Source organism: Orycteropus afer, unplaced genomic scaffold (assembly GCF_000298275.1).
Source record: "Orycteropus afer afer isolate SDZICR_OR568_19922 unplaced genomic scaffold, OryAfe1.0 scaffold00049, whole genome shotgun sequence".
Lineage (NCBI taxonomy): Eukaryota > Metazoa > Chordata > Mammalia > Tubulidentata > Orycteropodidae > Orycteropus > Orycteropus afer.
In genome coordinates this window covers 4,621,043-4,647,425 of record NW_006921636.1, presented here as the reverse complement: position 1 = coordinate 4,647,425, position 26,383 = coordinate 4,621,043, and the positions used below count along the sequence as shown (strand labels likewise).

Below are 26,383 nucleotides of genomic sequence, written 5' to 3'. Positions count from 1 at the left end.
CTGGGACAATTTCTCTATCACACTTGGCATCTAAGCAGAACATGGTGGTCTTGTCGGCTGAGGAGGTGGAGTTAGGAGTCCCAGGCTATGGAAGCAGCTGGCTTCTGCAGGCAGGACACTGCAAGGAGGAAGCTGCCTGGGGAGTCCTTGGTCAAGGGCTGGGATGTGCATGTACAGAAGACTTGCTAGCTTTACCAGAGAAAGGCTGTTGTGAGGCAGAACGGGGGAGAGGACAGTAAGAGGGTGAGCAGGGCAGGGCCATTGGGAGTTCTGGCCCAGTCTGAGGAGAGATACCTCCCCACCAAGCCAAAACACACCTCATGATGGAGGGTATGCCTTCGAGTAAGGGTTATTCCACCCTAACAACACCTAAAACCAAGCCTCAACTAGACCCACAGAGGAGACAGTTTGAAGGCTGAGCTCCCTCAAGTTAGATGGGTAACAGAAAAACCTTGGCTTTCCTCAGGTCCATCTAAGAAAGCATAAAATCAAGCTCATGCAAGTTGGAGGTGATCAGTCAGTAACTGAACTGCCGTTAGAGGAAGATAACAAAATCTAGAGTCTTTATAATGTTCTGTACACATTATCAACACAATGTCAGTATACTATCAATAATTACTAGACAAGCAAAGAAACAGGAAAGTATGACTCACAGTCTAAAGAAAAATCAACCAACAGAAGCAGATCCCAGGATAGCTGAGATGTCAGATTTAACACAAGCAACTGCCAGGATGTATAAGTGCCAATATCATCACAGAAGCTCTGACACCAGGAATGTACACCCAAATCACATGGGAAGTACCTTGAGTTTTATTTTTAATTACACTTGTCTGGGTTCTACCCGGGAGCTCTGGTAGCATAGTGGCTAAAGCACTTGACTGCTAACCAGAAGGCTGGCGGTTCAAACCCACCAGCCACTCCTCAGAAGGAAGGTTGGGCCCATGCAATTTCTAACCAAATAGTTTCAGGGAAGGCTCAAGAATCTTTATTTTCAACAATCACTCTAGGAGGTTCTGATGTACACTGTCAGTCAAGAACCAACACACATAAAAAGTTAAATTAATTTAAACGAACTGAATGTTCCAGTTAACCAAGCAGGTTGGTGGGAGGAGTCAGCAGTTCCTGGTTAATCACTATACAATTAAGAGTAACATTTCAATTCTAATTGTTTTGGGGGTAGTGGAGTTAGAGCACACGTCTCTACTTATTTTCTTAAATACCAGGTTATATCAAAAGCCACAGATGTACAAGATACATGCATAAGTATGTACATACAAAACCACATAGTCACTGTAACAGCCAGTATATAACTAAACAGTCATAGAGACCGCCATGTTTGTAAACAGAAAACAAGAGGGAAAAAAAAAAAAAGGCAAAAGCAAATAAATCAAAATGTTAATAATGGTTATTTTAGGTAGTCTGATTAAGTGTAGTTTTAATTTTTCTTCCTACTTTTCTGTATTTTACAAGAGTATACTGTTTTTCCCTGATGGACTTTCATCTGCAACTTCGACCTCAGATGGTGGCTGCAGACTCCTGTCAACATGCAAACCTCCAGCAGTTTCTCAGTCGGCAGGACAAGGGAAGCATCACCTCAAGTGTGGAGATCACTTCCATCCTTCCGAAGCTCAAGGACACTCTTCTCTTGCTTCTGTGGAACTGAATTAGCTCCTGATACCGACTTAATTCCAAATTTGAGAGGCTGTGATGCATACCTCAGTCTAACAGGCAGCAGACAGTGGCTAAGCAGAAGTTTTCACCCCATGAATGACAGATAAAGAACACAAAGGTAAAGAATTCAAATCCTTACCTGGACCACAGGGTGACCGCCAGTCGGAGCTTTGACGGCCCCTCGGCTGCCTTCTGTCTCATAGTGGGCCCGGTGATGGGGCTTGGGCTGCACCTCGATTCGCAGCTCATAGGAGCCCGACTGGCTGGATAATGGCCACTCAAGTGGAGGGAGGGACGCAGTCACTGGGATGCTGGAGGAGGAACAGAAGCAGCCATGTGACACCTGTACACTAAACGTAAATGGCCCCTCTTCTGAATACCATGTCCCACAGGTGAGCCCCTGGTGTTCTCTTCCACCCTAAGTAACTCAGTATAATGTCATCTCAACTCACGAAGCAAATTTCAAAATATGTTAGTTGTATATTTCTAATAGTTATCACACTTCTTTTCCTCAGGAAATTTGGGAGAAAATTCAACTTCCATCTCTCAAAAACACCCCGTGGCCAGGAGGCACCACTGTTCAGTTTCCTAGAACCACATGGTAGATGGACCAGATGGCATCTGAGGCTTGGTCCAGCTCTTTCACTATGGTATATGATCTCAGTAAAAAGTACATTTTGAGGAAAGTAAATTTCCAATCACAGTCATTAATTACATGGCCATTACAACATTAATTATGCAAAGTCTCAGAGATCCATCTAGACCATTCCTTCTGAGCCTCAAAGAACTTATTTTCCCAAGGTCCTACTAATCAAGAGCCAAAGCTCCCACTCATGACTCTTGAACGCCCAGTCAAGTGCTCCATCCACATCTCTACACTGTCTCTTATTTTACCAAATAACTTATTTAAAACAGGTCCAAGAAAATAAAATATCCCATTCATAGAATGGCTGAGAAGACCCTCACAAGGGAACCTCTTTAACTCCACTAACCCAGAAACTCCTTTTGGGAGAACCAGTGATGACTGACCTACAGATACAATGGTGTTCTCAGAACGTGCTCTGAAGAAAGTGCCAGACTGGACTCTCCCTATGATCCATCTTAGTCTGGCACTGGAATGGACAGGGCCCAGTGGACAGGGCCCCTGGCCACCCTCATTCCCACATCAATCAAAACGGCTCTATCTTCGTTTATGATAGTCTTCAACTCAATGTTTTATTTGAAAAAGACGTTTCTACTTGTCAAATGCAAAAGCAGTTTGAAACCCAATGGGAGGCATTGTAACAGCGTAAGGCCTCAGATTCTTTATCTAACGCGGATAGAGTAATCCCTGCCCTCCATGGGCCTCATTTTTCTTCTCAAAATAAAGATAAAAATAATAATAAACCAGGTTTGTGTGAGAATTAAATGTAGTAACACAGAGTACTTAGAATTGTGGCTGGCACATCCTTAAATGTGGTGATGAATGTCACTACCATTCCTCTAAAGGCTACTATGAGCTAACTCTCCTAACTCAAGGCCTTTCAACAAGGAAGCACTTTTTACACATCAATTCTGCTGTAATAACAGCTGTCCCTTCTTCTGACTTCGTACTCCATGCAAGCTCTTGCCACAAGCTTGACAGATATCATTCTCACCTCATCCTTGAAAAAGCTCCATGAGGTAGGTACTGTTATTATCCTCATCTCACAAAGGACAAACCAAGGTCCTGAAAGGTGCTTGATGAGAAGGAGGGTTCTGATTGATTAGCAATGTCTGCCATGGGCATAGCCTCAGGCTGGTAGTATCAGCGACGCTCCCGATCACACAGCCAGTGAATGGCAGAGCCAGGACTCGAGCCCAGCCCCGAGAGACCCAGGCTCTACAGGCTGCAATCTCCGTGCTTGCAGGATTTTAAGCTCCCCGAGGACTACGGCTCACACATCACTTCAGAGTCTCCATCCATGTCACGGAGCACAGGGCTGAGGCATGTAGGACATGCCAAGCCAATACACAGCAATTCTTATAAGGATTCAGGAGAGTTTGTGCAGTAAGGCTTGCAACGTGCTTCTGGAACGTGGGCTTCATGAAGGCACAGCTTTGTGCCTGTTTTGTTCACCACTTTACCCCCAGTAATTATAACACCATAGGTGTCTGATAAATACTGATGGACTACATGAATGAACCTGCCAACCAATCAACCAGGTGCCGTATAAGGATGACCGCGCATCGGGGGACTGAGTTCTCACGGCAGTCTGGGGAGGCAGGGACACTCTCTACACCCATTTCACAGCCGTGCAGACTGCAGCCCAGACTTCAGTCTCCTTCTCGTGTCTCACAGCTAGTGAGCGGCAGAGCCAAGATTTAAACCTCTAAGTCCCACGCCTGCAACCAGAAAAACCTTCTCTTAAAACAAAACCACCGAATAAACCGTTTCCAACGCCGACTCACCTGCAGATGGGAATGGCAGGCACCAGTTGCTTGGGCCAAGTTGGCGGCACTAGCAAGATGGACTCGGGGGCCGAGTTTCTCCTCTCCTCTTGCTCACAGGGCCCCAGGAATTCCACGGCCGGGTAGATGTGGCGGGGCAGGCCCGCCTTGGACGGGGCAGCAGACACTGGCGACGGGTCGGGGCTGGTCTTCCACATCTTTGGGGGGATCCCGCACGGGGAGTCGGCCGTGAGGCTGTTCAGGGCATCCATGAGCACGGCAGAGCCAGCCGTGGGTGGGTACCCAGCTTGGGTACCGTCGTCCTGGGGGGCCACGTAAGGCAAGGGCTGCGGCGAAGGGCTCCGGGAGCGCTGGGGTGAGGCTCCGGGCAGCGGGGTAACCAAGGCCTCTGCGCACGAATGCCTCCGCTTGGCACCAGGCGACGAGGAGCGGGAGGCTGGACGGGGCACGGGCGAGTGGCGGCCCAGGCAGCTGTCCTCGACGAGGCTGGTTCGAGGTGACATTATTGGCGAAGTTCTGGGGGAATAATAATTAGCAGGGATGTTTTGAAACTGGGGACACAGGTCGTCGGGCCCGCCGTTATTGGGCGAGACGCAGGGCGAGGTGCAGGGGGAGAAGGTGTCGGAAATGAAGCTGGCAGAGGAACCGCTGCTAGCGGGGCTCAAGCAAAGCGGCTCGCGGTAGCCCTCAAAGCCGGGCACGGGCAGCGTGAACCTCGGGCTGGCGGCCGCGCCGGGCCCGGGCGCCTGCTCGACCACCAGGCCGGAGTCTCTCATGCGGATGGACCCCCCTGCCTGCATCAGTTCGTGGGACGGAGTGATCTCGATCCGAGGGCTCAGGCCCGAGGCCCCCGCTGGCTTGGCCGGGCTCAGCAGGCTCTGGGGCCCCACCCTATCCGGCTCTCCGAATCGGCCCAGGGGCTCGCCAGAGAGACTGGCGAAGGGGCTGTATGGCTTGAGGCCATAGTCCGGGACTTCATCGGGGTACGGGAGTCCGGAGGGTGGGCCGGCGACCTTATGTGCATTCGGTTCTTCTGGAAAGAGAAGGGGGGAGGGAGGGGTCTTTTTTAAGCCTCTAAAACATCACTCCTGGTGCACAACAGTCAGGGCGGGGGCTGGGGTGGGCGATTACTGCTGACCCCCCACCACTTCAAACCTCCATCCTCACCACAGGGAAAGGGGGCCGGCCCATCTATCTGTCCCTGAGTCCTGAGAGAGAGCGGAAAGTGGACCCATTTCAGGGCAGGCCACAGAGCCCAGCACATCCAGGCCATGCCATGCAGAAGTGGGGAGGCCTGGGACAGGCACCAGGGCACGGCGGCCACTAGTTTTCAAATACGGCCTCAGAAGAAATGTGTTTTATCCACAAGCCAGTTCACACCATCCCAGACGCCTGCAACTGAAGCAAGTCTCACAAACAATACTTACCAGCTACCTGCAATATACCCAGCTGGCTGCAATATACCCTTATCTCCCGGCCTGTGTTCCGGCACACTGTGCCTAACTGTTGGTCACAACCCATTAAATGGATTTGCTATCCTACCAATGGGTCATAACCCACAGAGGACAAAAACACTGACCTAGGCCAACCTAGTCATTCTACAGACGGGAAGACACAGCTGTAGAGGGCAGAGGCAACTAACTACAACAGCTTAGAGTCCACAGAGCTCAGGGTTCAAATCCCAGATGTTCATGCCCAAAGGTGGGAGGTGGCTTAACAGTAAGAACCAGGGCTCCTGACTCGCCTCTCATCTGTGCCATTTTACAGATGAGGAAACTGAGGTCCAGGGAGAAGAAGCAATTCACCCAAAGACACAGAGCCGGTGGGATTAGAAGTCCTACGGCCTCCGAAGGACAGAAGGACAGAGCTGTGGCTATGGAGAGTCTCCCAGACTATTAAACCCAGTGGATGAAAGGTGACTTTTTTTTTTTTTTTTAAATAGTGACCATCTGTCTCAGGCTTCTACTTCTACCTCAAAAGGGCCCACTGCCAGAAAATGTTGTTAAAGTAGATTTTTCTACGTCAACTGCCACAGGTCATTGCCACCTCTCACCTCACTCACACTGTCATTTGAATTCCTAAGTTTTTTTCTCCTCAAAGAGACTGGACTTGCCTCTTGACTTGTCACTGTTGACCCATGCCCTTCGCTGCACTCGCACAGGTCCAGGCATACAGGCCTCGTGGGAAAACTCTGTGAAAGCAGTGAGGGAAGAAGCCATTCATTCCCACCATCCCTCACACACAGGCCACATGGGAAATTCCTGCGGAATTAGTGAAGGAACCAACCACTCGTTTCCACCACCCTTCCCCTCACCTCGCATGCCCTCACTCAAGGCCCCTCCGCTCTATCAGTTACTTGGGTCGACACTGACTACCCCTCTCTGCCTCTCATACCTCATATCCAATCCATCAACAAATCCTGACTGCTCTCCCGTATAAACATAAACCAAATTTACTCGACAACCCCTCCGTGGTCCAAGCCGCCATTCTCTCCCGCCTAGACTATTGCAGTTGCCTTCTCTCTGGTCTCTCCACTACAGCGCTAGCCCCCACGTCTGTTTTCTACCTGGCATTCTTTTGAAATGTCCATTTGCAAAGGCTTTAAATGGGATCTGAAGTCTTTAACACAACTTGTCCCTTGGCCTCAGCCTGTCTTTCAGTCTCGCCTCTCCCTGACTCTTTGCCAAACTCACTCAGCTCCAACTCCACAGACATTTTGCTATATTTATCACACACTCTCCTGCTCAGAGTTCTTGAGTTTGCTGTTCCCTCTGTCTGGACACTCTGGCCCCAGGATCTTCAAATGGCTGGTTCTTCGAATTCCTTCATGTGTCTGCTCAACCAACAATCCCCCTAGACTGGCCCATCAAAAAGACTAGCTCCACCCTCACCTTGTGTCACCCTCCACCCCTCTTCCCTGCTATCATTTTCTCTGTGGCATCTGTTACCAGCTAATACCACATCAGATATTTGTCTGTTCGGGGAATTTCACCCCCACTAGACCACGTATCAGCATACTACAGCCCTTGGGTCATACAAACGGTTTTTGTACATAAAGTTTTATTGGAACGCAGCCACACCCATTTGTTTACGTATAGTCTATGGCTGCTTTCATGCTATAACAACAGAGGTGAGTAGTTGCAACAGAGACTATACGGCACGCAAAGCCCAAGATACTAACCCTTTGGCCCTTTACAGTACAAGTTGGTGACCCCTACCCTAGATAGTAAGCTCCACCAGGGCTGGAATCATGTCTTTTGTGGTTCACCATCGTTTGCCAAGCACCCAGCATGGCATTTGGCACTTGTAGGCCTTCTATAAACATTCGTGGAGTGACTGGGTCAATGAATAATGAATTGAAAGAATCAAGTTCAAGGGCTTGCCCAGCTAGAAATGGGAGCTCTTCTTGAAGTCATGTGATTGGCTGCAGCTGAGATGGTCTGGCAGGCAATCCGTACCCTCCTTACTGCCCTTTCCGGGCCATGCAGGAGGAAGTGCCAGTCAGTTTAGCTGAACTGATACCATAGGGTCCAGGTGGTGCTCCCACCCCAGCTAAGAGCTCAAAAATGGTTGCTGCCCACAGCTCCTACGTGGTGCTAAACAGCCCTAGCCAGGCTTGCCTGGCCAGCCCTGCCCGCCCCTCCAGCCTTGCCTCTTTCCACTCACTTGCCTCTCTCTCTGGACTGCAGCCAAAATGACCTTCTTTCTAGTCTTAGGAAACACTCAGCTCTGGCCTGCCTCAGGACATTTGCACCTGCTGTTCCCTCTGCCTCAACCACACAGCCTCTACTCCTCCCCACTCACGGTCCCCTGTTCTGCTCATGTGCTCCTCACAATTCCAATTAGGTCACCGTGAAGTTTCTTGTTTCTAATCTCTCTCCATCACCCTCCAGCCCCACTCCCACCAATCAGTATGTTCCATGAAGATGCACTCACCCCCCCCCACACACACACACACACTGTATTCTCAGCACCTCCAACAGAACCTGGCTGAAAGCAGACTCTAAGAAAGTATTTATTGGTTGGCTGAATGAATGAACGAAGTGAGCTCAGAAAAGCCTATTTAAAATATTTAAACTAGCACTCAAAGGTCTTTAATATCCAACTCCAAAGGTATAAAGATACAGCTTACGGACAGGGTAATTTGCTAATATCTATGAAAATTCCAGGAGCTCTGGTGGTGTAATGCCTAAGGCATCTGACTGCTAACCAGAAGGCTGGCGGTTCAAACCCACCAGCCACTCCTCAGAAGGAAGATAGTCTACTTCCGTAGTGATACTGCCTTGGAAACCCAAGGAGAGGTCGCTATGAGTCGGGTCGACTCGACGGTACAATAACAACAACAATCAAAATCCCAAACACACGTCTCCTCGAAACAAAGCAAAGCTACTTTTAGGGATTTTCCCTGCAGATGTATTCTCATTGCATAAAATGGGCTGCACACAAATTAGTCCCTGCAGCTCTGTTCCAAGTCAGAAAAGACTAGAAATCACCTTGGTGGCAGTGGAGGCCAGTGAGTCAATTCTGACTCATGGTGAGCCCATGGATGCAGAGAAGAGCTGCTCCACAGGTTTCAAGGCTGGGACCCCTCAGAAGCAGACGTCTAGACCTATCTTCCCAGACAACTGTGGGTTCAAATTGCCAGTCTTTCAGCTAGGAGTCGAGAGCTTAATCCCTTGTGCCACCCAAGGACTCCAGAAACAACCTAATGAAAATCCATCAGTTGGAAAAGGGTTAAATTCTGGTTTATTCATACAATGGAAAACTAAGCAGCCATGAAAAAGAACAGAGGTATTCTTTCTGCACTGATTTGGAATGACTACCAAGATACAGCATTAAAAGAGCAAGGTGCGTCAACAGTGTGCATAGTATAAAAAGGGAGGACAGAGAATTGTGTAGACACACGCACATACACACACACATACAACTGCTCACAGGCACACAGGTTTACTCTGGAAGTACAAGCAACAGTGACTTCCTCTAGGAAGGGAAACTAAGTAATTAGGGGACAGTAGGATGGCACAAGTGGTTAAGCACTTGGCCACGAACAAAGGGTTAGAAGTTCAAGTCTACCACGAAACACCTCGGAGGAAAAGCCTGGCAACCTACTTCTGAAAAATCAGCCATTGGAAACCCTACGGAGCATCCACGGGGTCGCCATGAATGGGAATCAAATGTATGGCAACTTCTTTTGTTGTGGGTTTTGTTGCTTTCAACATGGCAGAAAGGCAACTTTGTGATTCATCACGTAGGATATCCCTTAGCTACTCCCACATAACAACATTCCCAAAAGAAGCTGGTAGTGGGAAGTGGCACATGAGCTATAGTAACGAAACCCTGGTTTCGACAGCAGGAAATCAAGAACTAGTCCTGCTCTGTCACTGAAATGGCTGTGTGGCCTTGGAAAAGGCTTCAGCCTTCTCAGGCTGAAACAGACTGCGTTAACTGGATGACTCTGTGGTCACGCTAGCTCTGAAACCCTTTGACGGTTGTAGTTGGAATCTATATGGCATGGCCTCTTATGAAGCCAGTTCTATACAAAATCGTATTTGAGCACACGCACACGTGTGCTTATGCATCTTCCTTGCAGGTAACTGAGAACAGACTTTAAATGTTGGAAAAGATCAATATTAAATCCATGTCTGACAACATTCTGAGAATGCACCACCCCTAGAACCAGCAAAGCCAAACACAAAAAATGCCAAAAAAAAAAAATCCCAGCCTTATCAGAAAAAGTGTACTTCATCTTATCAGAAACACACCCTCAGGGCTGATGTGAAAAGTCCCAGCCATGCACTCATGAAAACACTCACACCCTCAGGGACATTTACACCCAGCGTCCCAGTGGGTGCACAAGGCGACAGTATTTAAAGCATGCACATTGGCTCCATTCATCTCAGCAGCTGAGTTTTTGCTTTTTCTTACTGTTCTCCCAAGGACTTTGGAAGCTTCACAGCAAGTAGACCACATGAAGGTAACTTACTTGTGTAACTCTCAGTCCTCTGGGCGTTTGACAGCAGATTTTAGAAACGCACATCGTTAAGACACCGCTTCAAGTAGCAGGCATTCCTCGATACTTCTCCTTACACAGCTGCCACGTGTGCAGGCAGCTCCTTCCAGGTGTGGTGAGGCTCACGCAGCGCTGGGAGACGTCAGGGCCGTCTCAGCACCACCAGGAGGGTTTCAGAGTCCTGCTTTCCTTCCTAGCTGCATGGTCTTTGCTACATCCATGTACTACCAGTAAATATTATTTACTTAATACTTCTATTGAAATGGACTCATATTTCTCTTTTCTAAAGGAAACTTTACCCCACTGTGAGTGGGAAATCAGCAACAACTCCATCAATAGCAGGTAGAGTCAGAAAACAATAAGGACAAAAGTTACTCAATTCAAGAAAGACGCCCACCATCCTGAGGCCTCCTTTCTCCCTGCCCCTGCCCAATGTTCTTTTTTTCAATGACGTATAATTAACATATGCAGATTGTAAGTGTTGACTTCAATGAGTTATATTAGCTGAAAGGTTGGTGGTTCAAACCCACCCAGTGGCTCCACGGGGAGACCTGGTGATCTGGTCCCATAAGAATTACAGCCTAGAAAACCCCATAGGGCAGTTCAACTCTGCCACACAGGGTCACTCTGAGTCAGGACAGACTCCATGGTTCACAGCAACATACTCCCTTCTAACTCCCGCTACAGTTGAGATATGGAACACTTCCAGGATCAAACGCTGGGGCAGGGGGAGGAACAGTAAGTATCAGGAAAGTGTTAAGGACACAGCAGCATCTAAGTGAGAGTTTCACTCCTTGTGACTAGTCCAAAGAGAAAAGAGGACTAAGAAGGAGATGGCTCTCCTCATTATGTGAGATGTACTGCTCAACGGGGGTGAACCACCTAAAGTCATCTTGTCTGTGGTGGGAGGTAGCTGGCTTGAACCTGGACATCAAAAGAGAGTGAGGAAGAAGCAGTGATGGGGATTCTGAGGTTGCTGCTCTAGGCCCTCGGTGCCTCCGAGCCTTTGCATAAGTCATTGTCCTTGTCCCAGATTCCCTCCGAACACCCCATCCCATCCTCCTACCAAACTGTTATTTGTCGGTCAAGATTTTGCTTGAGCCACCTCTTCCTGAAGGCCACTCCTTTTTCTCCAGGCTGGATTAGGCAGCCTTTCTTCTGGGCTCCCCGAATCTACAGAAGCCTGTACATCCTGAACTGGAGTCGATCAGTCATCCATTCACTTCTGTGCTTCCCACTAGACTGTGAGCCTTCTAAAGGCTATATGTCAATAATAATAAGCAAAACCCACTGTCATCAAGTCGATTCCAATTCATAGCAACCCTATAGGACAGAGGAGAACCATCCCATCGTGTTTCCAAAGCCGTGATCTCTACAGAAACAGAGTGCCGCATCTTTCTCCCAAGGAGTAGCTGGTACATTTGAACCATAGACCTTTTGGTTATCAGCCACGTGCTTGACCACTGTGCCATCGAGGCTCTAAAGCAACTAACTTGTATTGAGAAGTTAGATTTACTGAACACTTATCTGCCAAGCACAATTAGAAACATAATGCATGTAGTGAATCAGTTTATCCTCAGAACCACCCATGAGGTGGGCACTAGCTAGACTCCTTTTACGGGTGACAAACTTAAGGTACAAAGAGGCAAATTATCTTGCCTGAGGTCCTACAGCTTGATCCCAGGTAGATGAGTGCATTGTCAACCACAGGGAGTCCCAGCCTGGGCAGTACTAATGTTTGGGGCTGAACGACGCTCAGCTGTGGGGTCTGTGCATTGTAGGATGTTCAGCAGCATCCCTGACCTTTCCCATCAGATGCCAACAGCATCTCTCCCAAGCTGTGACAACCAACACCATCTCCAGACATTGCCCAATGTCCCCTGGGGAGCAGAATCACCCCCAGCTGAGAACCAGCACTCTAAACCTGCAGCTCTGGCACCTCACGCCGGGCCTGCACACAGAAGAGGCCTCGAGAACCCCTGGGCACATCCATCCATGACTCATGCCCTCGAACCCAAAATGACTCAGTGAAGTGGCATCCGCTTGCTGGCAGCCCTCACACGTACCTCCCTCCTGCAGCAGACACCTGACAGGTCTCACCGGGATCACCCTTCCCTCGTCAAATTCCTGGGTGTCTACCCCAGCACCTAGGCTCTGTGAGTATATCTGGAGAACCTCTGGCCACCCACAGCTGGAAGACTGCTGATGGACCTCTCCAACCATCAGCAGTGGGTCTCACACTAAATTCTGGCCCTCAGTCAAGAAGGGTATCACAGTGTTAGGGATCCCTGGCTGCTCCACTGCTCACCACCTGCATGGCCTTGGGACCCTCGGCATCTTCACGTAGAACAGAGGGATGATGGAGTCAGGTGACAACGACCTGGTAGGGATCTTGCAGTGATTAGTTTATCGAAAGCACATAAACGGGGCCTGCCAGTATATTATTATTATGGAAAGAATGATCTTTGAAGTGAAAATTCTACCCTTTGTGTTGCTCTGTTTTACAACTTGTTAATGCAACACCTACTACCTCCTAACCCTTCAAAAGTATTTTTTGTTAAAAAATAGAGAGAGAGAGAGAGAGAGAAGAAATGTTCAAAAAACTAAAATGGACTGGTCAGCACTTTGGGAATTCTCGGTTTGACCACAGAGTGTGTTGACTTTCAGAAAATGTGTGCAGTAGATGAGACCTCCTCCAACACCCCTCTGTTCTTGTCCTTTATAGTCTTCTCTACCAGGGAGGCAATCAACTAACTCTTACAAAAGTGTTGGTGACTCAGTGAGCTACCCTGAATAACAAAAATGATCAGAGCTAGCACACGTATACCAATGATTCTCTATCAAGACCACCGTGTAAATTTTACATGTTTTCACATGTTTATCTCACAAAAACCCTATGAATCAGGTGATGCCATTTCTCTGTTCTCCAGATACAGAAACTGAGGCCCAGAGAAGCTCAGTGCTTGCCCAAGGTCACACAGCTTCTAAGTGGCAGAGCTGGGATTCAGTGCCAGGTTCGTACCTCCCTAACCATTACGCTACCCTGCTCCTCATGAAAGAGGCCCTTTCCTGGGTGGTGCCATCTTAACCCAATACAGGGAAATGAGGTGCCCCCTGGAGTAGGAACTGCTCTGGGAGCCCAAGCCACCATCCTTTTACCCAGAAAGCAGGCTGCCCTGGCAACTGAAAACACCGATTTCTTTCTTCTGGAATGTTCACAGTCCCTCAGTTTGCCCCAAGATTGAGTCAAAGATTTAAAAAAAAATCATACTCTAACCACAGCACAGCCTCAGTCAATCCCTCTCCTGGAGCCTCTCCCAGACCGGCCGCTCACTCTCTCAGACACCCCACAGAGTCTGGGGCCATGCTGTGCCAGCCCACGACCCGACAGGTCTCTTTTGAAAAAGGATACAGTCAGAGGGCACCTTCTCTGTCTAGAGAAGACCGGCGGGTGGAATTTTCGGAAAGCAGAATAGGGCTACCAAAATAGAAACCAGTTAGGACAGAAGCTACACGAGGTGTCTGTCCTGGGGGGAGCGGGAGGAGGCCAAGGTGAATGGTGTGACGGGGCCTGAGTGGCTTGGAGGAGGCCATCTGTGCACTGCTGTCCTCCTCCGAGGGCACAGCTGGGGGACCAGGCACACCGTGGGCTGGCAACAAAGCCACAGAGCTGCAGCCTGCCCTCATCCAAGATGGTCTGCCCCACCACGCAGTAAGCTCACACCCCAAAATGGTGTGGCATCCCAGGCCTTGGGTTTGAGACATCACAGTCTGTTGTCATGGCAACGCCAAGGATGCCACAAACTGGCACCTCCTGAGCAAATGGGAGAAGGTGAGGGAGGCAAGGTCTGCCTCCCACCGCCCCAACTGCTCTTGAAATTCCCCATGCAGCAGGAGCTGGAAGGAATGGACAAGAGGAAAAGGGAAGTGGACAGGCTGTGTTCATCTGCTCGGCAGCTAGCACAGGAAAACCCCTCTTTGGAAAGCTGCAAACAGCCTTCAAATAATAAATTCAACCCTCACCAAGCTTCCCAAAAAGCCCCCCACGGCCCTCACTACCCCCTGCCCCACGCGCGCACGTGCACGCACTACAGGCACTGGATTCTCAATCAATGTCTCATGTGTGTTAAGGATGATGAAGAAGCGGGCTGTCACACCCTTCATTCAGTGGTGACACAGACAGACGCGGGACACCAAAGGCAAGAAATTCCATCCAGATAAGTCAGGTCTAGAAATGCCAGGAAGGGCTGGCAGGCAGTTGACCCTCCCGTCTCATCAGAGTAGAACCTTGATGGTCGCTCTGTGCTGACCTTGCCCAGTGAAGACAGCTGTCTGCCTTCCAGACAGGCACAACCGAGGGCTTGCTACTGCTTCCCAGGCCGTCTGTCACGAGGCCAGGCGCCCAGGACACAGAATCCAGGACGATTTGCAAACAACACTCTTGCAGACTGGCTGCTGGCACAGCCATGTGCAAAAACACACCCCCCTAAACGCTGACACGTATTGCTTTGGGGGAGGGTAGAGAAACACAGGAGATATGCAGGCAGCCCACAGGTCCCAAAGGCAGCTTACGGATGGGGGGGAGGGGTGGCAAGGCCCTGGCATTTGACAGACAAGATACCTCATCTCCATCCTCGAGGTGGGATGGAAAGAATCATCTCTAGCTGGTTTAGCATTATTTCACGGAGCTCTCCTGCTTCCAAGAGCAACAAAGACCTAAAGACCTACCTGTATGGGATCCAACTGACATTAGCAATTCAAAAGGTCCAATAGGAAGCTTGGGGGAACAGTGGGTTTGTGTCAGCGGGGTATGATCAATGTGGAAAAGGATGAGAATGGTTACACACCTTGAAGAACGACCTCAATATCACTGAGCTATACACGCAGAAACTGTTGACCTGGTGTGTTTAGCTATATATCTTTTCAACATCAATTACCTGTTTTAAACAGTTCAGAGCCCTTCCTGTTTTTGTTCATTCCCATAGCTGATGCTCACCCTGGATACCATTTCTCTCTGCAGGTTACAACAACGCTGGGAGGCAGATAACCACAGACAACTCGGTGTTACAGGTGGGGAAACTGAGGCTCGGGGGTGCAACGATTCACCCAAGGTCACAAAACCAGTCAGGGGCTGAGTTGGGATTCAAATTGAGGTGTAATTTACACGCACTACAACACACAAATATTAACTATACACCTCATGGCTGTTCACGCATGTACATACCTGTGTGTCCACTACTCTAGACACAGAGCATTTCCAGCCCCCCACCTCAGGGCTCCTTGGTGGCCCTGCCCAGTCAGTAACTCTCCCCCCGGGGGGCCCACTAGCCTGACTTCTCTCACTATAACCTGGTGGTGCCTGGTCTTGAACTTGACATTAATGAAGTCATGGGGAATGTATCACACGTATCCCTTCTTGAACCCAGCACTGAGTCTGAGATTCAGCTTCATGGCCGTGTAAGAGCCCCTGGGTGGCGCAGATGGTGACACGTTCAGCTACTAATCAGAAGGTTGGGGGTTCCAGTCCCCCAGAGTGCCTTAGAAGAAAGGCCTCACACGCCACAAAGCACAGCTCTGCTCTGAGAGACGAGGCCGCCACAAGTCCGCTCGGTGGCAAGTGCTTTTTAGCACACCACTGTATGAATAAGAGACTTGGTGGTACAGTGTTTAAGTACTTGGCTGCTAACCTAAAGGTCACGGTTCGAACCCACCAGCCAGTCTGCAGGAGACAGACGTGGCAGTCTGCTTCTCTAACGATTACTGTCTCGGAACCCCAACGGGGCAGTTCCACTCTGTCCTACAGGGTTGCTAAGGGCTTAGAATCCACTCCATGGCAATGGGTTATTGTATGACTATATAATTTACGTGCCCTACACCTTGCCTGTTTTTAAAAAAGACAATTGTTGTGATTCAACTTGGGATGTGGAGGGCTCTGTTTCTAACAGGAGAACCCCCTGACACTCGTGCAGTGATGAGAGCGAGTGGCTTCCTTACCAGAAGGGGAAGGAAAGATCTGGTCAGATGAATCAAGCAGAAATAGACTACGGATAACCCTCCCGCACAAGCAGGCTTGCCGCAGCTAAACCCACCCTGGCCTGGCCTGGCAAGGGAAGCTGGTTGGGCGGGGAGCATGCCCACCTTCCCTCTTTTTCATGAGCTCAGCAAAGACCCCCACCCTCACGCCAGCCACATCAGATGGCTTTGCCCCATATTGAGTCTCACACACCCTGGCACAGTCTGAAAATCCACTTTCCGTTTTTCCTTCAGCTAACTTAAAATCCCAGTGGAAACTTCCCCTTGAAGACAGTGGGGCCCGCAGAACACTCAGCCAGGGGCAGCGATTTGAAATCAGGGCTGTAATGGCTGACAGTTCTTTGTTTACACTTTCTTCGGGAGCTTGCATTTCAGTGCCACGTTCCCAGTGCTGGGCACACTTACTCAGTGGTCCCTGCCAACCCTGGCCATTAACGACAGCCCTCCCATCTCCATGGCAACGGGGGTGATGTCACCCATTGCGGGTTTCAGCTCCACAGCCCACCTTCTTAGCACTCCACAGGTAAATGGCCCCTTTCTCTCGTCTTTAAAATAACTTTTCCAGGCATTTCAGATTTAAAGGTTTTCTTTCCTCATTTAACATCCCCCCTGTCTGCAGGCATGCCCAAGCAGGTCTGTTTTGATAAGGGCCTTTATAAATCCTGAGGCTGGCCAGTCACTTTCTCCCCTTCAGAAAGCTTACCCAGGCATGGCTCGATTAAAATTCACATGGGAAGGGCTGGCTTTGAGAAATGCATTTTATTAACTAAAACAGACCCAGCTGAGAACATGTTCTTTCCCCAAACCTCAAATTAGAAGGCAGGGAGTCTTAAATGCCAACTCAGGAAAAGCAATCTCCCTGCTCTGGTGCGCATAGCTTACTGCCTGTCTTTGGTATATTTCTCTTGCAGAGAGCGAGGAGGAGGAGGAAAAAAAGAAAAGTACATTAAAGGTTCAAGGCACAGGGCTTTAGATCTAAATTCCAGTTTATAGGAAATACAGGGGACAGAGGAACTTGTTAAAAGACACCACAGGGATGTGCCTGGCAAAACCCAGAATATGGAGAAAACTACAAGAAAATAGCCTTTTTTTCTTCCACAAACAAATAGCAAGAAAATCAAATTGAGAGGAATTTTAATTGAATAAAAGACACTTCATGGCCGTGTCAACTAAATACAGTGTGAGGATCTTGTTTGGATTGTAATTCAAACAAATTTACTATGAAAAGATATTTACAAGACAAGCAGCAAATTTTGCACACTGCAAATTTGATATTAAGTAACTTGTTTTTTAAGATTGGATACTGGTCTTTTTTTAAAAAAAATCTGGCATCTGTGGCTATCTCCTATGTGCACGATTTGATAATGGTCTTGGATATCTTTCTGAGTCCTTATCTTTTAGAAATATATACTAATCTAGTTATTAAGGAGGAGCTCTGGTAGCATAGTGCCTAAGGCACTTGACTGCTAACCAGAAGGCTGGCGGTTCAAACCCACCAGCCACTCCTCGGAAGGAAGGTTGGGCAATCCTACTTCCGTAGTGATAACTGCCTAGGAAACCCAAGGAGGGGGTCGCTATGAGTCGGGGCCAACTCGACGGCACAACAACAACAACAACAACAGTTATTAAGGAAAGCTTATGAATTTTGGAATTTGCTTTAAAGTAATGAGGGCAGTAGGGTGAGAGTGGAAGGGGGGATAGCAGATGAGATAAAACTGGCCTTATGTTGATAATTGTTAAAACCGGGTGATGGCCACATGGAGATAACTGTACCATTAGCTCTACTTTTGCATATTTTGGGGGAAGTTCACAACAAAAGCTCAGAAACAAAGTCAAAGGCAGTTCCTCCTGCTGTAAGGAGCCTGCCCCCTGCAGACAGTCCTGGACCCTCTCAGGAGGAGCCCCAGGCCTGGGGTCTTCGTCCCTTGAGTTCATTTCCAGCACCATCAGCAAAAACCTAACCTCAAACTGGCCCTGGGAAGTGAGTTTGGCTGCAGCTCCACGTAGCCTGTGGTTATTTCCTGTGCTGGGGAGGGAAAAGGAGGAAGTCCCTTTTTGGGGGGGGAAGCCACACAGCACCCATCATACTGCCTTTACAGGCTGCTCCTTCTTGGCCCTGGCTCAGGGGACTCCCAGGCTAGACACTCCAAGACAGTCATAGGGGAGCCTCCAGCTATGGAGTGGGGACAACTGGAGGAAGCTTTTGCAGCCAGTTAAGCCCCAGGACTGAGGCCGGAGAGAGATGAGAGTTTTCAAAGTCAGAACTGGATGCATGTAAGGGTTAGACAACGTGCTGTTGGATGCAAGCCCAGCAGCTAGCCACTGCTCTCCAATTACTAGACCACGTGCCCTTCCTTCCTAGACCATCTTCTGGCCAGGCTCTTTAAGCGCCAGGCCTCGCCAATGTCCAAGGCAAAAGACTGATGATGCTCCCCTCCAAGGAGCTGCTGCCCTCAAGAATTCAAGAGAGCTAGACTTTCTCAGAGTCCACCAGCCCCACGGCCATCGTCCAACCTTCACATGCCCCTGCCTGCCACCTGCTCTCATGACATCAGTCCCAGCAGGTAGGCACTGTCTTCACCACCCTCTTTCTACAGATGAGGAAAGACAAGGCCAGAGAACTGAAACTTTGGGGCCACCATCATACCGCTAGCAAGGGATCATACGTTTTGTGCATTTATTGGACAAATAAGCCTGCTCACCCAGGCTTCCAGAGGCATTGCAAGCCAGGCTTTTCTAATTTCTGGTGCTCTGACTTGCCAAGTCAGTAGCTTCCAGAATTGGGATAACAGGGGCACATGTACCCCAAAAGCCACAGGATATAGAAAGAAATATAAAAAGGGCAGAATCGCATCTAAAGTGCATCTTTTCCCATTTCAATTTTTGCTGTGTATTTTTTAAAGAACACGGTCTCATTAAAGCAAAATAAATAAATAAAACCTGTTGCCGTCAAGTTAATTCCAACTCGCGGCAACCCCACGTGTTACGGAGTGAAACCGAAAGGTGAGCAGTTTGAAGCCACTAGCTGCTTCTAAGGAGAAAGATATGGCCGCCTGCTTCTGTAAAGATCACAGGTTTGGAAACCCAAAGAGGCCGCTGCCAAGAGTGGGAACTGACTCAAAGGCAATGGGTGTTTATTCAATCTTTACAGAAGCAGACTGCCAGGCCTTTCTTCCACAGTGCTTCTGGGCAGGTGAGCTGTCAGGCACAAACCATTCACACCACCCAGAGGTCTTGAAGGCCCTTGTAAACATAAGTCTGTAATTAACAAAACATCAAATACAAGAGTAAACACACACACTCATGCTACCATGGGGGGGGGCACGCTGGGCGGAGTTAGAGACGGCAGCTCTGGACAGGCTCTATCACTCTTACTGGCTGCATTCTGGCTACGAGGCATAGTGCTGGGGACCTGACTCTGGACCCCAGCTTCCAAGTTCAAGTCCTGCCTTGCCATGGACTCTCAGCAGTCACCTTACCCCAGACTCCAACTTCTCTCTGACGTCTGGGTGGGGCTCAGGAGATTCTGCGCACTGCCAGTGTTGAGAACCACTGACCACCTTGCTGTGTTTTTCAAACGCATTGAACCCCATCACCTTATGAGCCTAGAGCACCCCGGGAAACAATCTAGAAACAGCGCTTTAGAGTTTGGAAGAACCTCTGCTTGGGATCAAAATCTAAGGCCTGAAGTTGTTGTTAGCTGCTGCCCAGTTGGCTCTGAGTCATGACGACCCCCCACACGCAGAGCAGAACTGCTGGGACCCCCCAGGAGCAGCTCACCAGGCCTGTCTTCCGACGTCCCTCCAGGTGGGTTTGAACCGCCAACCTTTTGGCTAACAGTCAAGTGCTTAACCATTTGCACCACCCAGGGACTCCTCTAAAAAACCAAAATCAAACCAAACCCACTGCCATCGGGTCAATTCCAACTCAGCAACCCCACAGGACAGAGCACAACTGTCCCGCAGGGTTTCCAAGGCCGGGAATCTTCACAGAAGCAGACTGCCTCATCTTTCTTCCATGGAGCAGCTGGTGGGTTCAAACTGCTGACCTGTGGTTAGCAGCTGAGTGCTCTGACCACTGTGCCACCAGCACTCCCCTCTAAAGAACAGAGGATGTTTACTTTGGAAGCTGGGGTGACATGCATCCAGAATGAAGAATGATCGAGGTCACTTTATCCTCATTTCCTTGTCTTGCTGACCAGACCCTGCTCAATCCCAGCCTTCAATTCATCGTTCCAGCTACACCCAGAGACGTTATCCGCTCACCACCATCCAGTCCGTTCTGTCTCCCAGAGACCCTTTAGGACAGAGTAAAACTGACTGCCCCATGGGGTTTCCAAGGCTGTAATCTTTACAGAAGCAGACTACCTCATCTTTCTCCCATGGAGTGGCTGATGGGCTAGAACTACTGACCTTTTGATTAGCAGCCCAATGCTCTAACCACTATACCACCAGAGCTCCTTCATTATTTGTCCAGAGTAGGCTTGTTGAGGCCCATCCTTAACTCCTCACAGATGGCACTGTCTCTGAATGTCACGTGTTCAGGAGACCTGCTTGCTAAGTGTAACGCTATTTTTAGTAAGCACCAACAACAGCCCAGCACTGTACCACAAAACCACATTTGTACCTATGTGTTTTCCAGACTGTCTCCCACATTGGCCCGTGGGCCACACAAGGGCAGGGATCAGCTCTTATTCCTCTCTCAACTCCCACAGGGCCTGGCACGGAACCAGCATTCACTGAGTGTTTGTTGAAAGAATGAGGTTTTAATTGACCCCCGTGAATGGGCTGGGAGCAGGTGCTCCCAAGCTGAAGTACAGGCAACATGAGGGAGTGGACTACAGGAGGGTCTGTGACTTCATGTGAGAAATGGTACAAAGGAGTGTGCGTCTGCGTGTGTGTGTGGTGGGGAGATGTGCCTGATGTCTGTGTGCATGGTATGTATGTGTGTGTGTGCGCCCATGTGTGGTATGCATGTGTGCAGTATCTATGTGCATTGTGTATGTAAGCACAGAGTGTGTGTGTGCATGGAGCACATATGGGGGGCATAGACATGTGTGCATGATGTGTACATAATGCATGTGTGTGCATAGTGTACAAGTGTGTGCATAGTGTGTGTACCTATATGATATGTATATATGTGTGTCTGTAAGGTGCACATGTGTGTGTATGTGTATAGGGTATACCATAATACAGGGAGGTGGGTAGGGGAGTCCATAGGGTTATGCATGTGTTCATGTGTGCAGATATACATGCATGTAGTATGTAGTATGTACATTTATTTGTGTGTGTGTATGTGTAGGGTCTTGGCTTCCATTAACTGCTCAAAGGGCTGTGACCCCTGAAGCTTCAGGACTGGAACAGACCCTTCAAAGCACTAAGCAAAGGTCAGGAGGAGTCTGTTTTCTTTTCTGAAAAGTCAAAGTTGGGGCAACACTAAACGGTGCGTTCCCTGACCAGGAAGAGCGGGAGAGGGACACACTGGACCTTTTTTTTTTCTTTTAATTGTGATTTGGGTGAAAGTTTACAGAGCAAAGTTACTTTCCATACAGGAGTTCACAAACACTTTGTCTCATGACACTGACTACAATTTACCACAATGTAACAGCTCCCCTCCCACTTCCTCCTGACAGTTGTCTCTTCCCTGTGTCCATCCCTCCATGCACTTCTGCCCCCTGAGCTGTCTCCCTGTGTATAAACAGCCTTTCTTTCTCCCATGATTGTTCTCTCCAAGGAGTGTATCTACCTAATGTAAATGTTCAACTCATATGCCTGTCTTTTGCTTGGCTAGAAGCCACAGGAGTGGGTTCAATTCCAGACCTGAAGGGCAGCTAGGGGCCATAGTCTCAGGGGTTCCACCAGGCTCTATCAGACCAGCAAACCTAGTCCCCCCTTTTTTTTCCCAAATGATTGTGAGTTTTGTTCCACACTGTTCTCCCTCTCTATCCAGGATCTCCTCCATAGATGCCCCTCCGAGTGGTTAACACACTGCACTATTGAGCAAGTATGCACTTCAACATGTCAGTCCCAGAGCAGCACAGAGATCTGGCCCCTCTGGTGGTGGCAGGGCTCCAGGGCCCACCTGTGCCTCCCGATGTATTTCAAGTTGGGAGAAGAAAGAATCCACTGAGCTCACACGCACAGGGAATTCACTTCTGTACCATCTGCTGACAATGGCATGTTTAAAGGGACCCTGCACGCTCTTCCCTCCCTGGTGGGGTCAGCAGCCCTACCCCAGGCTCCCACACCCGTCCCCACTCTTTCCATTACTGACTATGTACCTAGCTATCTCCCCTACTACAAAAAATAAGAAGAACCAACAGCAAAACAATTGAAATCCTAGATAGATGACGTGCATTTCTTTGAAAAATACAGTTTAGTAAAACTGACTTCAGTAGAAATAGAAAGCTTAAACAGATAAATTTCCATAGACACAACAGGGAAAATGATCAAGGGACAATCCTACAAAAAAGCCCCAGGCCCAGAGGGCTTCATAGATAAATTATGCAATACCTTTAGAAACCGGAGTCCCAATGCTACACAAATCGTCCCCGAGCATAGAAAATGAAAGAAACCTAAACCTGATAGCACATAAAAAAGAAAACTACAGAGAAACACCACCTATGAATGTTGCTGAAAAAAAATTAAATAAATCACCAAATAGAAGCCAACATCATATTATGAAAAATATAGTTACCAAGTGAAGTGTATACCAGGAATGTTTCAATAGTAGGAAATCTGTTAATGGAAGTCAACATATTAACAGGTCTAAGAAGAACAGAACCATGTTCCCATAGACGCTAAAAAGTCTTTTACATAATTCATCTACTCCTAATAAAAACTCTTGAGAAAATAGAAACAGGTAGATACTTCCCTGACATGAAATACATATACCTCCAACCCACCTTAAGCCAACACTAGAAGCATTCCTCCTGGAGTCAGGCAAGGTGAGTAGGCCCACCACCTCCACTGTTAGCTAACAGTGACTGCAGGAACAGGCATACCTGGGTTTATCGTGCTTCACAGATACGACGTTTTTTACAAATTGAAGGTTTGTGGCAACCTGGCATTGAGCAAGACTACCAGAGCCATTTTGTCAATAGCATGTGCTCACTTCATGTCTCTGTGTCACATCTGGGTAATTCTCACAATACTTCAAATTTTTTCATAATGCTGTTGCATACTTAATAGACTACAGCATACTATAAACATAACTTTCATACGCACTGAGAAACCAAAATATCCACTGACTCGCTTTATTGCAGTGGCCTGGAACTGAACCTACAAAATCTGAGGTCTGCCTGTCTTAGTGCCATTAGACAAGAGAAAACAATTAGAAGTACTTTCAGTGAGGGTGAGGGCAGGAGCTGGGTCTCACTTCCTATGTTACCCCAGGATCTAACCCAGGAGGTGCTCACAGTCGGGTGGGTAAGTGAATCATCGCTCACATTAACGGAGTTCCTCTACTAACCAAAACAAGGAGCCCTGGTGGCGCAGCGGGTAAGCATTCAGCTGCTAATCAAAAGGCTGGTGTTTCAAACCCACCAGCCGCTCTGTGGGAGAAAGATGTGGCTATCTGCTTCCATAAAGAGTGCAGCCTTGGAAACCCTACGGGGCAGTTTCTCTCTGTCCAAAGAGTAGCTATGAGTCGCAACTGACTCTGCAACAATGAGGTTTGGTTTTGTTTGTTTGTTTGTTTTTGGTTATTAACAAAAGCAAGGGTTTAATAGGTTCTGTCAAAGCTCTGGTGGCTCTGTGGTTAAAGCATTGGACTGCTAACCAAAAGGTTGGTAGTTTGAACCCACCAGCTGCTAATCAAAAGGTCAGTGGTTCAAACCCACTAGCCACTCCGTGGGAGAAGGATGAGGCAATCTGCTTCTGTAAACACTTACAGCCTTGGAAAGCCTATAAAGCAGTTTTACTCTGTCCTATAGGGTCGCTATGAATCAGTCAACTCCATGGCAGTGGGTTTGTTTTTTTTGTCTAGTAACACAACACACCTTGAACTGATTTATATGGGTTAATTCACTCAAGATTACCATTTATGAGGTCAGTACCATTATTTCAGATGGGCAGACACAGGTCTGAAGAGGTCACCCTGGTGGTAAGTAAGCGCTTTACAACCCAGCCTTGCCAGCCGCATACTGCTTTGCATACATCTCCCATCAAATGGAGAAGAAAGGGGCCTCACACAAGTGCTCAGAACACAGGCTCTGGAGTAGGACGGCCAGGGTTTGTGGTTCAGCCCTGCCATTTACCAGCTCTGCTTTCCCAGGAAAACCACCTGCTTTCCCCATGCCTGAGTATGCTCTGCTATAAAATGGGGGTCATGACAGCACCTACCTCCGAGAATTGTAGGCATTTCCAGGAGTTAGCAAACGTTGCCCCACACTAAAGTTCCATACAGTGAGCATCCTGACTGCCTGACTTTCCCTAAGTACCTTTCCCAGTATCTTACAATGCTGGCCGTGCCCTCAGCAGACCTCCTGGCCTTGGTTTCTGCCAAACCCGGGCCCAGCATGATAGGTAACACACCCCACGTGTATCACCACTATATCATCATCTGGCACAAAGCAAGATGAGGGCTGGTTTCAGCCCTCGGGGAGCTCCGCCCTGCAGAAGCAGAGAGGCAGCAGCGGCACTGAGATCTGGATAAGCCATGGCTGGGCCCACATCTGGAACACCTCTCTCTAGCCTCTCAAGGCTCACGACTTCCTTTCTATTCCTGGAGGCTGACTCTTCCATGTCGCCTGCTTCCAGCCACAGAATCAGATCCCAGAGCCTAACCCCCTGTTCTTCAACTACAATGCATATATAGTGACCTCCTTCCAAAGAGTAGACTAGGGAAGGGAAGTGGGGATGCATACTGAGGAAACCTGACAAACCCCATCTCAGCCGGGTGATCAAGGTCACGTCAACACTGATAAATCATGATACACCCTCAACCACGGGCAGATGTAGCTGAAGATAATCTTACATGTGCACTTAGGCTACAAAATTAGCCACATGCATTCCAGAAGCAACAGAAGACAGGCTGGGAGTAACTTTGCAGAGACAACCAAACATCTTGTGAGAGAATCACCAGGCCTGGGGGCTCAGGACCATAGACAGTGTCAGGGGACATCATGCTCAACTGGCACACACAATTCAGAAAAAAAATTGTTCTATAACCTACTTTGGTGAGTAGTGATTGGGGTCTTAAAAGCTTTCGAGTGGCCATCTAAGACGCAACCATTGGTGTCTTCTTGTCTGGAGCAGAGAAGAGTGAAGAAAATCACAGTCATCTGGAAACATCACTCCAAGGATAAGATGGACCATGAGGATCTCAGCCTTCATGACCCTGAGACCAGAAGAACTAGATGGTGCCCAGCTACCGATGCCAGCCGCTCGGAAAAGGATCAAACCTGGAGATCCCAGGTAGAGTGGGAAGAAAAATGTGGAACAAAATTCAAAAACACAAAAATGACCAGAATTATTGGCCAGATAGAGACTGGTGGAACCCCCAAGGCTATGGCCCCAGGTTACCCTTCAAGCCTAGAAATTGACTTACTCACATGGATTGACTCTCAGCCCAACAACAGAAAGACCTACATGCAGAACATTTACCCCAGGTTGATGCACCCACCTACTCCAGGGAAATGCACCCCTCGGATCAATCAGCCATAAGACACCAGAGGAGTAGCATTCACATAGAGAGAAAGCTGGATGGATAGGAATATGTGGATGAGAGCAGCACAGGGAGGGGGTGGCCATGGGAAGGAGAGGGGATGAGAGGGTCTTACAGTTGGGGACAGTAATTGAGGCCATGAGACCAGATGTGGATGAACTGTTGAATGTAAAACAAGTTTGCTATGTAAATTTGCACCCAAAGCACAATTTTTTTAAAAAAAACTTTTTTTTAACATAGCTGTGTTGCTACACTATCAGTACTTTGTTCTTTTTGATTATTGCATAGGATTCCATTGCATGGATATACCAAAATCTAATGGTGAATGGACTATTTCCAGTTTCGTTTTTGCTGTTTGAATAAAGTTGCTCTGAACATTGGGGGAGGGCAGTGATAATTATGCTGACGGCATGTACCCTTGATTCAAGGGGATGAGAATGGCATCCTCCCCAAAACCCATTACCATCTGTCTAAGCATGAAAACTGCTAACCAGAAGGCTGGCAGTTCAAACCCACCAGCCACTCCTCAGAAGGAAGATGGGGCAATCTACTTCCGTAGTGATACTGCCTCGG

General features: G+C 48.5%; 1 protein-coding gene across 1 annotated transcript in view; it reads right to left on the bottom strand.

Moving 5' to 3' along the window:
- NFATC2 (nuclear factor of activated T cells 2) overlaps window positions 1–26,383 on the bottom strand; it is a 153,849-nt gene that overhangs the window by 101,410 nt on the left and 26,056 nt on the right. Inside the window, exons 2-3 of the mRNA XM_007938426.1 lie at window positions 4,102–5,134; window positions 1,811–1,982 (exon numbers count right to left, since the gene is read on the bottom strand). Of these exons, the coding sequence (XP_007936617.1) occupies window positions 1,811–1,982; window positions 4,102–5,134 (1,205 nt within the window). The remainder of the gene's footprint in view (window positions 1–1,810; window positions 1,983–4,101; window positions 5,135–26,383) is intronic.